The sequence below is a fragment of the Solanum tuberosum genome, unplaced genomic scaffold (assembly GCF_000226075.1).
Source record: "Solanum tuberosum cultivar DM 1-3 516 R44 unplaced genomic scaffold, SolTub_3.0 scf00074, whole genome shotgun sequence".
NCBI classification, from domain to species: domain Eukaryota; kingdom Viridiplantae; phylum Streptophyta; class Magnoliopsida; order Solanales; family Solanaceae; genus Solanum; species Solanum tuberosum.
Genome location: NW_006238998.1, coordinates 346,453 through 362,299, shown reverse-complemented (window position 1 = coordinate 362,299; position 15,847 = coordinate 346,453). Strand labels below are relative to the sequence as shown.

The window sequence follows — 15,847 nt, the reverse complement described above, 5'->3', positions numbered from 1 at the left end:
TAGAAACTGTTGGAGAGTTCCAAAATTGGTTGTTGGTCTCCATTCTACAGTCTCAGTATAGATTTTTTTTTGTAGAAATCCACCATCTCATCATTGATTCTCAGAGGCTCTGAGATTAATTCATCCTGGATCAATAAATAATAAATGTTGTTGCATCGTTTATAGCCATTAGCAGTTTTATGAAAGAACTTAGTATTTCTGTCCCTTTCTTCAGCCAGATGGCCTTGGATATCTGCCTCCATGCCACATCTTCATGTTTCAGCAGTTCTTCATAATTCATCAGCAAGGATGCCCTCTCCACAATTTCCCCTCAGTTAAAGTTGTCTTCCAGTACTCTGTCCAACACTGCTAGCTGGATTAGCAAGTTAGGCTTTTGTACCTTCAAGTTGCCTTGGCCTCTTTTACTCCACACCTTAGTTTACCTTTCCAAGACTTCATTTTAAAGCTATGTAATTAGGTTTTCCTAAGAAATAAAATGACGTCCACCAACTCATAACTCTTTCAACAAATCTATCCGTCTTCAGACACCAATTGTCAAACTTGAAATATGACCACAATGCAATACAACAAATACATGATCAGACGTCATTCCTTGAAGGAGAGATTGCTTGATGTTGCTAAAGCAGTTATCCCACTCTTCAGAAATCAAGATTCTGGCAGTTGTTAAGGCAGTAATATATGTATCCCCTGTGTACCAAGTATAAGCACCTCCCTCTAGCTGAAGATCAATAAGACTCATGTCTTCTATAAAGTCTGAGAATTCCACCATAGCTGTGGACTTCTCTTGCAATATTTTTTTCTTGTAGGAAATCTAATTATATTGAAGTCCCGACAGATTGCCCATGGGCCCTCCATTGGACCCCTTACAGCACTTATTTCGTCTCATACCTCTCTTCTTTCATTGTCCCAGTTTGGAGCATATACTCCTGTAATGTGGCAATCAAAGTCCTGCAACTGGCCTTCAAATCTGCAGGTCAGAGTATGTATCCCAATTTGAAGAGCCTCCCCTTTCCATACCCTCCTATCCCATACCACCAAGATTCCCTCTCTGGTTCCACTGGCCTCTAGACAGGCATAGCTTTCCCATCTTCCTCCCCGAAGTTACTTTACAAGGTCTTCTACACCCCCCTGCAGCTTTGTTTCTGTAAAGATATGGCACCTGGCCTATCTCAACCCCAAAAGTTAGCTCTTGAGGGGAGGTTTGTCCAAGTCCATATAAGGAGATCAAATTCCCATCCCTATACCGATATGGGACATCTTAACACTCCCCCGCACGCCTAGACCTCAACTGGAGCGTGAACACTTCTAAATGGGGACCCATCATCGGTGACCAACAAATTGGATGGGTCTATACCATGTAAAGATATAGCACCTGGGCCTAACTCAACCCCAAAAGCTTGCTCTTGAGGGGAGGTTTTTCCAAGCAAAGTCTCATCTCTCTACCGATGTGGGACATCTTAACAATTTCCTTCAAACATACAACATTTGCACCCCGGTCAAGTAAAGAACTCTTCACCGGCCTCTTTTTATCCATGTTATTTAATCCCCTTACATTCCACGTGACTAATTGGATCTTCATTGATAATTGAAGTCAAAGCCCTTCACCTGCTCCTGTTTCCATTGCTTTTTAATTTAATGACAGAAAAGACCAATCCTTTCAACTTTTGTGTCCCCTTGAACTTGTTTTCCTTGATAGTAGTGTTTGATTCCATCCTCCTTGCATGTCTGCTACTATCAATCTGCATTAGTAATTCCATGGCTTCTTCCTCATATCCCCAAAAATCAACTCCAAACAATTTGCTTAATTTGACCAAATATTGACTGACCCATATAGGTGTATCCCCTTTTGTCTGAGCAATCACCTTGTTGCCGAACCAAAATTGGTTTGGCATCTTCAACTTCCCAGATTTCCCACCATCCACAGATTCTAATTGCAAAACTTGATTATGATCTTCAATGTAGCAGTTCATCTTTGATTCCTCTATTACTGCAAGAGACATATTACCACTAGTATTCGTCATTTGTGTATCTTCCCCTACACTAAAGTTTTTTCTTCTTCTGCATGCAGACTATTTGTCAAATCAATTCTCGTCAAGTCCACTGATGACCTGTTAGAAATAGGAGTAGAAGTAGATGATTGTCATTGCAACACTTTGACGGGTGTGCTTCTGTTACCCTCTTCCTCAATCATAGTTCTCATCTCAGAAAAAGTATAATCTTGAGCTTTATCCCCATAGAAACTTGCTCCTTCTGTAATTGAGTTGATGTTCGTTGTTTGCTTGAACTTGTGTCTCTAGAAGGTCTGAGTCATTGGGCTCTAAATAATCATGCTTTGGACAAGTTCTGCAATTTTGGGGCCCAACTCCTTATTTCGAACTATTGCTTTCATCTTAATAAAAATTTCTGACCCCAACTGCCCAGCTTGCATGTCACGTGGTTGATATTTAAAAGTCGCCCACCCACGTGGACTGCGACCTCTGTCTTCACTAGAAGACACTGGAAAGTTTTCTCCTATATAGGTAGCAATACCCACTTTACCCAACGGCCCTTCACTTCCACCATGGATGATCTGCCTCCCTCTTCTTCCTGTCGCTGAAACCTCACACCAAATTGGTGTTGGTATATGAATCCATCACATTCCAACTCTTATCTCTAGTTGTACAGCTATTCATTTCTTTTAACCTTAATTCTTGCCCAGTGGAGATGATTTTTGTGTTTTGTTTCTTCTTCAGTTCCAATCCAGCCACCTCACATGTCGCTGACTTGTCTGAATGTGGTTTGAGACCATAATTCACAGGCACCCCTAGAGATGAATCCAGACCTAATTTCTGGGAATTTCGTCCGGCCAGCACCCTGAAGGAGACCACCATTGTAGAGTCATTTTGAGCTTGTTCCAACTCCACTCCCCTTGGAGAACATGCATGTTTTGCCTCTTTCCTAGACAGCATCTCGAAGAGGAAATGAGAGTCGTTCATTCCATAAACATTAACTCCATGGGAGGATCTCCAGTTGTTGCTTGCCCCATCTTCAAATGTCGTTCAAAGTTGGAGTTTCATGGTTTGGGGCCGAGACACTTTGGGCTATGCATCTTCCGAGTACATCCTCTTCTGAAGGTACTACACTTCCAAGAATAATGATTCTGGTATCAATGCTTTGATCATTGGCTCCTTTATTCCTTCCGTCGACAATCAAGTGATTTTGAAGGCTTCTATGTATGAAACTTCAAGTCATGGATACCTAGCTATTGTATTAACTTCCTTTCTTCTGAAGCATTAATGAATCTAATGACTTTCTGTGCTATAAACCCCAAACCAGCTTTTAGTGTAACTTCAGGTGTGATAATAATAACTGACCTATTGCTCCCTTGTATTTATTTATTTTTTGATGACAAGGGAAACCCGCAGCCGCTACCCTTTGGATGCGCACAGGGTAAAACCCTCGCTCCTATGTAATAGCTCGCAAACCACATAGGAGAGGTAACCCGCACTAGGCAAGCCTGGTGCGACGAGCTCAACCCAGAAGGCAAACCCCTTGCTTTCGCTGGCAAGGGGTTTCGAACTTGAGACCTCCAACATGGAAGTCCCAAGCTCAAACCACTGGGCCACCCCGAAGGGTTGACCTATTGCGCCTTTGTAAAGCAATGAAACTGATGTACCTACCATGTTCATTGAATTTAAGAGTACAAAAGAACTCTATGTAATGGTCTTTTAATTTCCATCTCCTAACTGTCTGTTTTTGCTCCTTGGAGTAAATATCTGGATTATCCATTTCAAGACTTCAATGCTTTATAGTAGCTTTCCTCATCAAATGCCTGAAGCGCACTGTCCTTTCAAACCAAATTTTTGACCTTGAACTGTACTTAGATGGTGTACATTTAAAACCAGAATCCTTTTCCCCCCATCAGAAAGAGGAGAAAGGTAAGAAGTGAGAAAAGGGTGGTTACAATTGGGTTGAGAAGAACAAAGAAAGAAATTTTGATAGAAAAGACACAGGAAAAGGTGTTCTACAATTCTAGGAAGTAGGAGAGCGAAATTCTTGGAGAATGTGCCTGGGAGCATTTCCCAACTTTTTCTTTTCCCTATTTTGTGGGAAGCGAGGTTGAAATGGTCCGGACATGTGAGGAGAAGATGCATGGATGCCCTAGTGCGCAGGTGTGAGAGGGTGGTTATGGATGGAATCAGGAGAGGTAGAGGTAGACCAAAGAAATATTGGGGAGAGGTGTTTAGACAGGACATGGCGCAGTGGCAACTTACCGAGGACATGACCTTAGATAGGAAGGTGTGGCGGACACGAATTAGGATAGAAGATTAGTATGTGTTAGAGTGGGTAAAAGTCCCACATTGGTTGGGAAATGGACTGGTGGTCTTCTTATATGGACTTGAGCAATCCTCCCCTCATGAGCTAGCTTTTGGGGTTGAGTTAGGCCCAAGTGTCATATCTTTACATGGTATCAGAGCCAGGTCCATCCCCGTTTGGGCTCCCGATCCATGTGCCAGTTGGGCTTGTGCGTTAAAGGGGGTGTTAGAGTGGGTAAAAGTCCCACATTGGTTGGGAAATCGACTGGTGGTCTCCTTATATGGACTTGGGCAATCCTCCCCCTCATGAGCTAGCTTTTGGGATTGAGTTAGGTCCGGGTGCCATATCTTTACAGTATGTATGACTGTGTCCCTTCTAATAAGTAGGAGTCTTGTGCCCTTACTAGTAGTCGTAGGATTACTCTTCTAGTTTCTTGTTCTTCGATTTCTGTGACTTATCTATTATTCCAGGCAGTTTGTTTAAAGTAGTATTTTGTCATAGTATGGTTATGTTGCTATCTGTTGTTTTGCTACTATCTATTGTCTATTGTACTTTCATGATGTCTTTTCCTAGATTATTTATTTAGTCATAATACAGTTATCTTGCTATCTGTTGTTTTGCTACTATCTATCGCCTATTATACTTTCATGATGTCTTTTCCTAGAATGTTTTTGTCTTGAGCCGGGGGCTATTGGAAACAGTCTCTCTACATCACCTCTGAGGTAAAGGTAAGGTATGCTTACTTACTACCCTCCCCAGACCCCACCGCGTGGGACTACACTGGGTATGTTGTTGCTGCTCTAGTATTTAAGCAAATAGCTAGTGTAAATTTTACGGAGAAGTAACCAAGAAGCAGTGATAAACACGAAGTGGTTTTGACCAAATGCTCATATTTGCATTAGTTTTGTAATTGTCATGACAAAAACATCCACAAGCCAATGAGTTTCATGCCTGCCTGCAAGAAGGCATAATCCTGGGCCTAAGAGGCTGCTATATCAATGCACAAAGTTCAAATCGTAAGTAATAAGCATGTCCTTACTATACATAGTATGACAATTTTGATTATTGGTTGGGAGTAATAAAATGAAAAATAAAACTAGATAAATTCACATGTCCTGAAGAAAAAATATCCCTTTGAGTAACTATCCATGAAATAGCTGGTGAACAAGACAAGCATGCAACATAATGCATGATGGACATGACTTGCCTGTACAAGAGAGGGCTTATAACGCAGCTTCAATCTTGGAAAGGCATGCCCATTAGATGCTGGTGAGATCTGGACAAGAACATCGGAAAATCTGCAGTCCTCCCTTACCCACTTAACATAAGCAAGGCCATCTTTGTTTGGTCCACTGTACTGCACCAACAGGAAGTATCAGAAGACAGAATAACTTTGTTTATCTTATAGCTGGCAGGGATTATTTACTATGGCATGTAGCAAAACTGATCTGGTAATCTAAAGAAATTTTAGATTAGGACCACTGGAATATGTTATCTTAGGAAAAGATATACATTGAGGACCATGAGCATGCTAATCTAATCATTAACCTGTCCTTTCTGTGCTCATTTAAGATAAAAAAACACTATCTCTTGGGTGGATTACATGGTACTATGGTAGCTTCGTAATATTTCTTTACCACAGGTATGTATTATCTTGTTTCATATCAATCTCTCTATCCTAAATTGAATGTCTAGGTTTCCTTTTCTGTCTGTGCCTAAATTATAACTCGAAGAAAGAAATTTAAAATATAAGTACATCACTCTATACTACTCAAGCAAAAACTCAAAAACTAACTAATGGCCTCCACATGTTCCCTCCCACCAAACATTAAACAACCAATATTTTGAACTCTCAACTGAATAGTAATACCAAGTAGAACCATGAAACTCAAATTTGTGATTAAACAATGGAAATGCCCAAAGCACAAAAGAAAATCAAAAAGAAAAAAACAAACAGTCCTACCTGTGCATTAATTCCCTGTTTGTTTAAATAAATGCGGCCATGTATATCTCTTCCCTGCAATCAAAGGGCAATATCTGTTATAATAATCTGAGTGAAAGAGCATATATTCAGGCATCTCGCTGATATACATGCTACAGTGTGTAGTAGTTAAAAACCTTCAAATGATAAGAACTCAAGTCTAAACAATTACCTCCAAAAAGGAAAGGTGTTTGCTGACCTCCTCTTCTGGGTCTTCAATAAAAACAAAGCGGTAGAAATTTACCACTATAAACTCTTCCTCATTGTCAATTTCTTTAGGAACTTCCAACCAATCCCCATTTGAAGACAAGCAGAAGCTTTTACATCTTAACGGCAAAACCCTCTTCTTATTATTATTCAAAGTAGTAGCACCAATTTTTGGAATATTCGGAAAACATCTACTTGGTTCGTTACAAGCAAGTAGAAATGGCTTTGCCACGTTCATCAATGTAAACGACCTCATCAAGTTTACTCAATGCTATTTGAATTCAATTTGAAATTGGGAGAGAAGACGCCATGGAATGGAACATTTTAATGGATAACGCTTCCAGTTTTTTCTTTTTTTTTTAACAAAAATGAGAATATAAAAAAAAATTAAAATAAATACTCTTCCTTTTTTTTTTGTCATTGTTTAACTTGATAAACTCATTAAATAAAGAAAAACCTTGGGCCGCCGCCTCCCACCGCCAAGGAGTTAAAGGCAATTCTGAACAAATAGTAATTGGAATAATATGGCTGCCGGTCAGCCTTCTTCTAGTGCTGGTCTGGCATTACATTCCAATACTTCATTTCCCATTCTTAAACATCCCAATGCACCAAGCCATCAAATCGTCCCTACTAATTTGCCTATCGATTTTATAGGTAAGGAATTTGGCACAAAAAGAGAGCAATTTTCTAATATTCTAAAACCTAAAAGTGATGTAGAAAAGTTTCAGAGTTTTGTTGAATCAATTCCCATAAAGAAAATCCAGTACAAAGAAGGAATCCCTAGAGTGGTGTGACAAAAGAGAAGGTGGATAAAATGAATATTATAGAAAACCTTCAATACGCAGTTTTGGGGAAATTCTTCTATGGGTGGCCTGAAATAGAATAATCGAGAATTCAAATCTCAAAACAGTGCAATATTAAAGGAGAATGTCAAATTGGATTGCCAAGAAGCAGACATATTCTAATAAGATTTAATCGTCAGGAGGATTTCAATAATATGATGTTTAAACCTACTTATTGTATAGTGGCTAAGGATGGTTATTCTTATATGACGAGACCTCTCATCTATGATGCAAAATTCAACACAGAAGAAGAGATAACACAGGCGATGGCATGGATTTCCTTTCTGGATTCAAAACCAACATACTTTGTTAAGGAATCTATGTTCTCTCCTACTTCAGCAGTTGGGAAGCCACTACATCTTGATATAGCTACTATAAACAAAACTCGACCTAATTGCGCGAAGGTCAAGGTACAAGTGGATTTGCTTGCTTAACTACGTAAGTTTGTCGAATTGGAAGTGGGGAATGAAAATACAAAGATCTCTAGGGTGGAAAGGGTAAAAATCCAATACGATATGCTCCCAAAATATTGCAAACAATGCAAACTACAGGGACACATTGAAGCTACTTGTTGGGTTCTTCACCCTGAACTTCATAAAGTTATTAAGGAGGCAGTTGGTCCTAAGGAGGGTGATGGATGTGAAGAAGTAGAAGTGGATGTTCCTCAACTAGAAGCTCATTTAATAACGATTGGACGACATCTCAAGAAATGACAACCTACAAGGAGAGTTATAGCTATTGATAAACAAAGACTTAACAAAGAAGAAAATGCAGAGTTGCATACTAACAATTCATTTGCAACATTACAAGAAGAAAATACAAATAAGGAGATGCATATATCACATTTAGAAACTCACCAATAAATATTATGAATACTCATGAAGAGCAAAAGGATGGAGAGGGAGAACAATAAGAGAATATAGCACAAGAATTAAACACAGATGATGAGCAGGACATGAACAAAGTCACTATTGCTGATGGATCTAATATGTTGAGCAGTAACTTGACAAAGCAGGATGGGGAGAAGAAGGAAATTGGCCCAGCAGTTGTAGGGGTTGATAAGCAACAAAAAGTGATTGAGGTTCCTATTATTAAAGGAACATCTGCTACAAATCATGAAGAGATTGTGAAGCATTATGATGAAGTAGCTGAGAAAAAGATAAGTGCACCTAATGGAGGGAATACTGAACATGATCAGCAGAGTCTAATGAATAAGGCACTAACAATATTACTTGAGGACCCTATGAAGCAAAATAAGGGTCTGATGTTAATAAAGGATTTATCTAATGTTATTTATCAGATGCCACTACAAGTAGTCCATCATATTGAAGGAAGATTCCTTCATATACAAAATGAATACCAACCGATGGGAAAATGGTTTCACGGGATACTGCAAGAGCACTCATACATACTATGCATGGAAATTCTATCCCAATATAAGCATTACATGCTTTGGTTACTCATCAGAACATCAATCAGGACACTATAGAGAATCTGCAAATAAGCATAGCATCAGAAGAAGTATCAGAAGATAAAGAGGAAGGGGAAAAAGATAGCAATCTGCAAATTGTTTGTAAAGAGGTTGGTATATCTCTCAAGGTGATTTCAACTAACAGAAAGATCAAATCAAGAGGGGACAACAATAGTGTTGTACCAACAAGGGTTCAGGGTAAGAGGTTGGTCAAAACATGATCTAAATGAGTTACAAAGCCTTATTCTGAAATATTAGGTCTGTTAAATCTGAGCAGGCCTTTCATAGAGTTCAAATGTTACAAAGACACCACAAATTTGTCCTGGTTTTTTTAATGGAACCTTTCCAAGATACTAGGAATATTCAAAAATTCAAAAGGAGGTTGGGGATGCAATATGTGAATTTTAATACAAATGGGCAGATATGAATTTTTGTGAATCATCATATTCAAGTGGGTGTTATCTTAGATTCAGACCAGCAATTAACCATATTATTAACATTAAAAGATGGCACGAAAGTGTTGTCAACTGTGGTGTATGCTAAATGCTCTGATATAGAAAGATTAAATCTATGGGATGATCTATACTCACTAAGCCTTAACTTCCGAGTTCCATGGATGGTGGGAGGCGATTTCAATGTTATATTGAGTGGGGAAGAAAAGATATGAGGGTAGCATGTTTACCCCAAAAGTATGAGGATTTTGCATGTTGTATTGGCTCTTGTGATTTATCTGATATCAAGTTTATAAGGAACCCATTCACATGGTGGAATGGTAGGGTGAATGAGGAATGCATCTTCAAAAGACTAGATAGAGTGATTGTTAATAAAGCATTACTCTATGTATGTGGTGATATTGGCTTACAACACTTATCTAGGACTGGATCTGATCATGCTCCATTACTAATATCTTGTGACTTTAGTATTATACTTGTTGTCAAACCATTCAAATTCTTGAAATTCTGGACTGAAAGAAAAGACTTCAAAGAAGTGGTTTGTCAAAATTGGATTGTTGAAGCTGAAGGTGATATCTTTATCCAATTAAAACACAAACAGAAAAGAACTAAGGCGTCTCTATCTAAAAGGAATAAAGAAAAGATTGGAGATATTTTTAACTAGTTGGCTATTAGGGAAGACATTGTCAAAATTAAAGAAGATATATTCCGACAAGATCCTAATCCTAGCAACAGAGCTATTCTGCAATAGGCTCATGCTGAATTGAAACTATATTTGCATCATGAAGAGGAGTTTTGAAGACAGAAAGCTAGTGTTCAATGGTTCAATGAAGGGGATAGAAACACAAATTTTTTCCACTGCCTTGTGAAGGGTAGAAAGAAGAAGCTGAAACTTACCAGAATTCAGAAGGTTGATGGAACTTGGGCTGAAATTATTAATGAAATAGCCAATGAAGGGTCTATTTTTTTTTAAAACCAATTCTCTAGAAGGTGTAATTTTGAATATATGGCCTTGTTGCAGTACATTCAACCGAAGATTACTCAAGAAGAGAATACTTTTGTGAAGATTTTGCCAAATGAAGAGGAGATTAATAAGGTGGTGTTTGTGCTTAATCCTGATAGTGCTTGTGGACCAAATGGCTTGAAAGGTTGTTTTTACCAAACTTGTTGGGATATAGTAGGCCCTGATATAATTAAGGTAATTCATGCTTTTTTCTAGGGGGATACTTTACCAAAGTCTATTACACATACTAATCTGGTCCTAATACCAAAAAAGGTAGTGATACAAACCTTTTTTTATCTTAGACTAATTAGTCTGGGTAATTTTCTAAATTATTTCAAGAATTGTTCATGATAGATTAGAAAGATTCCTGCCAAGATTACTTAGAATCAAACTGGTTTTTTAAGGGCAGAAACATTATTGAGAATGTGCTACTTGCTCAAGAAATTGTAACTGAAGTAAGAAAAAGAGGCAAACCAGATAATGTGGTCATTAAACTGGATATGGCTAAGGCATATGACAAAATGGATTGGAGGTTCCTAATTAAGGTCGTAGAAAAAATGGGATTTGATGAGGTATTCTTGGATATGATCTGGAGGATTATTACTAATAACTTGTACTCTTTGTTGATTAATGGTCAAGCCTATGGATTCTTTCGATCTATAGGGGGTGTTAAATAGGGTGATCCATTATCCTCTGTTTTATTTATCCTATCTTCTGAAGTCTTGACTAGGGCTTTGAATCACTTGTTCTACAACTATGAATTATAGGGTTATGGAATGCATAAGTGGAGTGAACAATTGAATCATCTTGATACAATTATTTTTGCTATAGCTGACAATAGATCCTTGCAACTTATTATGGTAACTATTCATATGTATGAAGAACAATCAGGACAACTGAATAATAAAGAGAAGAGTTTTTGCTACTTACGCAGCAAGGCAGCTCAGACCTCCATCCAGGTGGTGCAAGAGGTAATTGGAGTTGAAAAGGGATTTGGGGTGTCTATAGGCCATGCAATGATGAAGAAAGTTCATTTCTCTGAATTGATTCAAAAGATTCTTAACAAGCTTCAAATGTGTAAAGGAAAGCTTTTATCTTTTGGGGGGGAAAGTTGTGTTGATTAATCATGTATTACAAAGTATTCCAATATATCTTCTTTCTACTATTAATCCTCCTAAATGTGTGATCCATGATATACATAGGATTTTTTTCTGTATTCTTATGGAATGGCAAAGAAGAAGGAAGAGCTACTCACTGGATACCTTGGAAAGATATTTGTTTGCCTAAGATAGAGGGAGGTCTGGGTTTCAGATCTCTATTTGATGTTACAAATGCCTTATTTTTTAAGCTGTGGTGGAACTTCAGAACCACTAATTCTCTATGATCTCAGTTCCTATGGAATAAATATTGTAAAAGATACATGCCGCATGTTGTTCAATGGAAGGGAGGCTCACAAGTATCGAAGGTTATGTTGTAGGCTAGAGACTTGTTTGATCAACATATCTTATGGGAAATTAAAGGAGGTCACTCTAGTGTTTGGTTTGACAATTGGACCCAACTTGGGGGCCTTCACTTACAAACGTCTATTTCTCATGATTTTGATTGAATCAGTGTAGCAGCTCCTCAATGAGAATGGGTGGAATACTGATGGGTTAAATTAGAATCTTAATGAAGAAGTGTGCAATCACATACATACTGTACTAGGGTATATAACAACTACTAAAAAAATGATAAAACTTGGTGGTGGATAGCGTCTCGGAAGGATTACAATAGGATCAGCATGGGAGTTGTGTAGATATATAAAAAATCATTTACTCAATATAATGAACATTTGGGAGAAAGGATTTCCTTTTAAGGTGTCTTTTCTATTGTGAAGGATGTGGTTTGGTAGAATTCCTATTGGAGAAGTCCTCATCACAAGGAAAAATGTGGATTTTGTTGAATGTTGTTGCTGCCATGCTAAGGTACAAGAAACTTTTATCACTTACTCATTGAATGCCCAGATGCTAAGGCTATTTAAGAATATTTCTCAGAAGCTGCAGGATTACATATTAATGTAATGCAGATTAATCAAGGACTAGAAGAATGGTGGAGTGTTGATTGTGTTTTTAAACTAAAACCCATTTTTAAAACAGTTCCTACCTTTATTATTTGGGAAATTTGGAAGAGAAGAAATATTCTTATACATGGGGAAAAGATGAGTAGGCAATCCATGATGGCAGAAATTAACAGAAATCTATACTTGTTTACCAAGTGTAGATATCCATGGTTGAAGGGTATCCCTAACAATTGGCCCTTGATTGTAAAATATATGGAGGAGTATGTACCTCTTGTAAGACATAAGATGGTTGAGTAGAGTCACCCTCCAAATGAAAGTTTTAAATGTAACACTGATAGATCTTGTAGAGGAAATCCTGGACCTCGTTCTATGGTCTTTTGTGTTAGAAATGAGTTTGGAGATTTGGTGTTTGCTGAGTCAAGGCTACTGGAAAGGTGTACTGTTATTGAATCTGATATTAAGGCTATTAGAATAGGGATTGTATACTGCCAACAACACAATCTACTCCCACTAATTGTAGAAACAAATTCCCTAATAGCATAAACGGTGAAAAATGGAGTATGGGAGGTTCCATGGTCAATATCACTAGATATTAGACATGTACATGGGATTATCCATAGTTGCCAGGTGGAGATGGCGCATATATTCAGAGAAGGCAACCAATTGACGAATTTTTCACTAACTATGTTGTTAATTTTGCAGGTACACAAGTGCAACAATTCAATAACAACCAAGACATTCCACAACAAGCAAAGTCAATCATTTATATAGAAAAATTACTTGTTCCTAATATTCGAATAAAGAAGATGCAAAATAGGATGTACAAGGTTCCAACCAGTGCAGATGAAAATTCATTCACACATTCACAGTTGGAGTTGAAACATAACTAATAATTGTTTGTCTTTAACAGTGGTATTAATTCAAATCAGAATTCAACCTGTTGAGATGTATAAATAAAGGCTATGAATCGACAAACAAACCTGAAGATTATAGAAGTTGGGATACTTAACTTGAGTCTCTTTGTTGGAACTGGTCCGAGAAAATGCTAAATTTAAGATTTGTGATCCGATTCATACGATACTAAAGAACATTATCAAAATTTGTCATATGAAAAGCTTTCAACAACAATTACCTCCATATCCAGCTAATAGTTACAGCTCCCAGGTAGAAGAAGTCTTCAATGGTGATTGAATCATGACATCTGTGAGATTTTAGATGTTCGAATGATTTCAACCCGTACTTGATAGTGTTACACGATTAATACGATATGGAGGTAAGGTTGTGAAGGTGAGGTGTTCCCAGCGATTTGTAGGAGACAACTATGAGTTTCATGAAGTGAAGAAGGAGAAGATGAATCGATTTGGGAAAGTAGACTTTCCTGTCTTTGTATTTGATTTGCCTTTATTTCTATCTTTCTTTTTAGTGGATTTTTATTTTGGTTTTGGGCCACTTTTGGGCCCAAAACATGTAAATACCCATTGTTTCTCTCTAATAAAAGACCAATCTGGTCTATTTTATTAAGAAAAAAAAGATACACCCATTAAAAACTCAATCATTGATATATGTATTTACTATAGTCTCTATTAATTGATGTTTAGTATAAATTTGCAGAATAATATTTAACACTAAGGGCAAAACATGAAAAAAAACTTTCTAATCTTTTATAAAATACAAAAAAAAACACTACATTTTCCAACTACTTTAATTCTATGCAAACCATTTTAACAAAAGTAAAACAAAATAGGATTCAAGTTTTTCTTCCTCTTCTCTCCATTGTTCTTCTCTTCTTCTTCCTTAGAAAATCCGACCATCATCAAAGATTATCATTCTCTTCCTTCTCATCTCTGACCATCACTCTCTCTTTCTGAATCGAAGGTTGTGTTCGACTTAAAATATGTGACCCAAATGTTGCTTTAGATGAGTCATTTATTGCTACATATTATGCATCTGTTGCAACATGTGACCCAATGTTGCCGACCCATGTGTTGCTACATATGAGTCAAATGTTGTTACAGTTGAGGCATATATTGCTACAAATGACTTATTGTTGCTACGATTTCCCCATATGTTGCAAAATATCACCCATATGTAGCAACATATGTGTAATTCCCGCTTTAGAAAGAAACCATTTTTGGAAAGATCAAATTTGGAATGTTTGGCTAGTTTGCTAAGTATAAGTTATGGGTCAACTTCAAATGGTCATAACTCTCAATAAAAGACGGGTTAGGTGTGCTATAAGATATCAAATGAAAGGTCTTTCAATTATCTTTCCAACGCCACCGAGTTTGATAATTTTAAAGCTCGTATGAGGGAGATATGCCCATTTGAAGTTGGGCTGTCTAGATAAGAAAGTCAACCAGATTTCAATGGGGGTATTTTGGTCTTTTCCATACCAATTGACTTAATTCATTTTTAGTGAATTAATTAGGGTCTAAGCTTATTTGTTTCAGTTTACGCGTTACAAAATTACGCCAGGTCTTTGAGAGAAGAGAAAAGAGGAGAAAAGCCAAAGTTCATCATCGTTCTTGAAGTTTCACTTGCGGATTTCATCAAGGGTTAATCCCTACGAGGTATGTGAGATTACATAGCGTTGGGTTCGTTCACCCACACACCAATCATGAATTATTTCAGCATATTTGCATTCTTGAAAGTAGAGTAATTGAGTTCTTCATGGATTTTGTTGAAGTTTCTATTGGGTTCTTGATTATTGAGTTGTTGAGGAGTTCTTTAGTTATTTTCATGATATTTGAGGTTGTTTTTTAGTAGATTCTTGTATACTTTTGTTGGGTGTAGGAATCTAAGTGTTTGGGGAAGGAACCAATCGAATCTTGATGAATTAGGGTCGAAAAACGAACAAGAAAAATCATCAAAGTTCTGGGGAATAGGTGTGGGGCGTCGCGCCACTCAGAGTGCCCCACATAAGTTTTTGAAGGTTCGTATATGGGGCACCGCGCCACTCAGAGCACCCCAACCCAGGTTCTGCAGTTTGGAGTCTGGCGCCCGGCGCCACTCAACCAGGGTCGCCAGGTCCTCTACCCTTTCCCACTTCTTTCCGTTTGAGTTCCCTTGAAACATACCTATGTTTTCTAATTGATTTATACACTCTAAGGTACATCTAAAAATCATGATATCATCCACAAACATGCCATAAATTCAAATTCAAGGAAAGTTAAGAGCCAAGTCTAGAGAGTTCTTAGAGTCTTTTCAAAAGTCTTTTGCAAATGCTTTAAACTTGTTTTAAGAATTGAATTTTGTGTTGAGTAAAGAGTGAAGTTCATTATTCAAAATAGTATATGGGGACTATGTATTCCCAAATATTAAATGTTTTCATATTTAAACAAGAAAGGAAACATCGATTTCCAACAGAGCCTTTGAGCTAGTTTTTCAGTAAAGAGTAAATATTTTCACATTTAAGCAAGAGAGGAAACACTAATTTCCTAGAGAGCCTTTGAGCTAGTTTTTGAGTAATTATCTCAAACCATAGAAACAATTATGTTTTTAAACATATGAGCTAATTATATTTTGGGAAAAGTATT

At 37.5% G+C, this 15,847-nt stretch overlaps 1 protein-coding gene across 2 annotated transcripts in view; it reads right to left on the bottom strand.

Annotated features, from left to right (window-relative positions):
* The window catches only part of LOC102589106 (rhodanese-like domain-containing protein 8, chloroplastic), a 32,673-nt gene extending 25,820 nt beyond the window's left edge, over positions 1-6,853 (bottom strand). Inside the window, exons 1-3 of one of the 2 annotated variants that reach the window (XM_006345668.2) lie at positions 6,450-6,853; positions 6,260-6,313; positions 5,504-5,653 (exon numbers count right to left, since the gene is read on the bottom strand). In XM_006345668.2, coding sequence (XP_006345730.1) covers positions 5,504-5,653; positions 6,260-6,313; positions 6,450-6,740 — 495 coding nt within the window. In that variant the 5' untranslated portion in view covers positions 6,741-6,853. The remainder of the gene's footprint in view (positions 1-5,503; positions 5,654-6,259; positions 6,314-6,449) is intronic. The other variant, XM_006345669.2, reaches the window with a different exon arrangement.
* Positions 6,854-15,847: the final 8,994 nt, after the last annotated feature.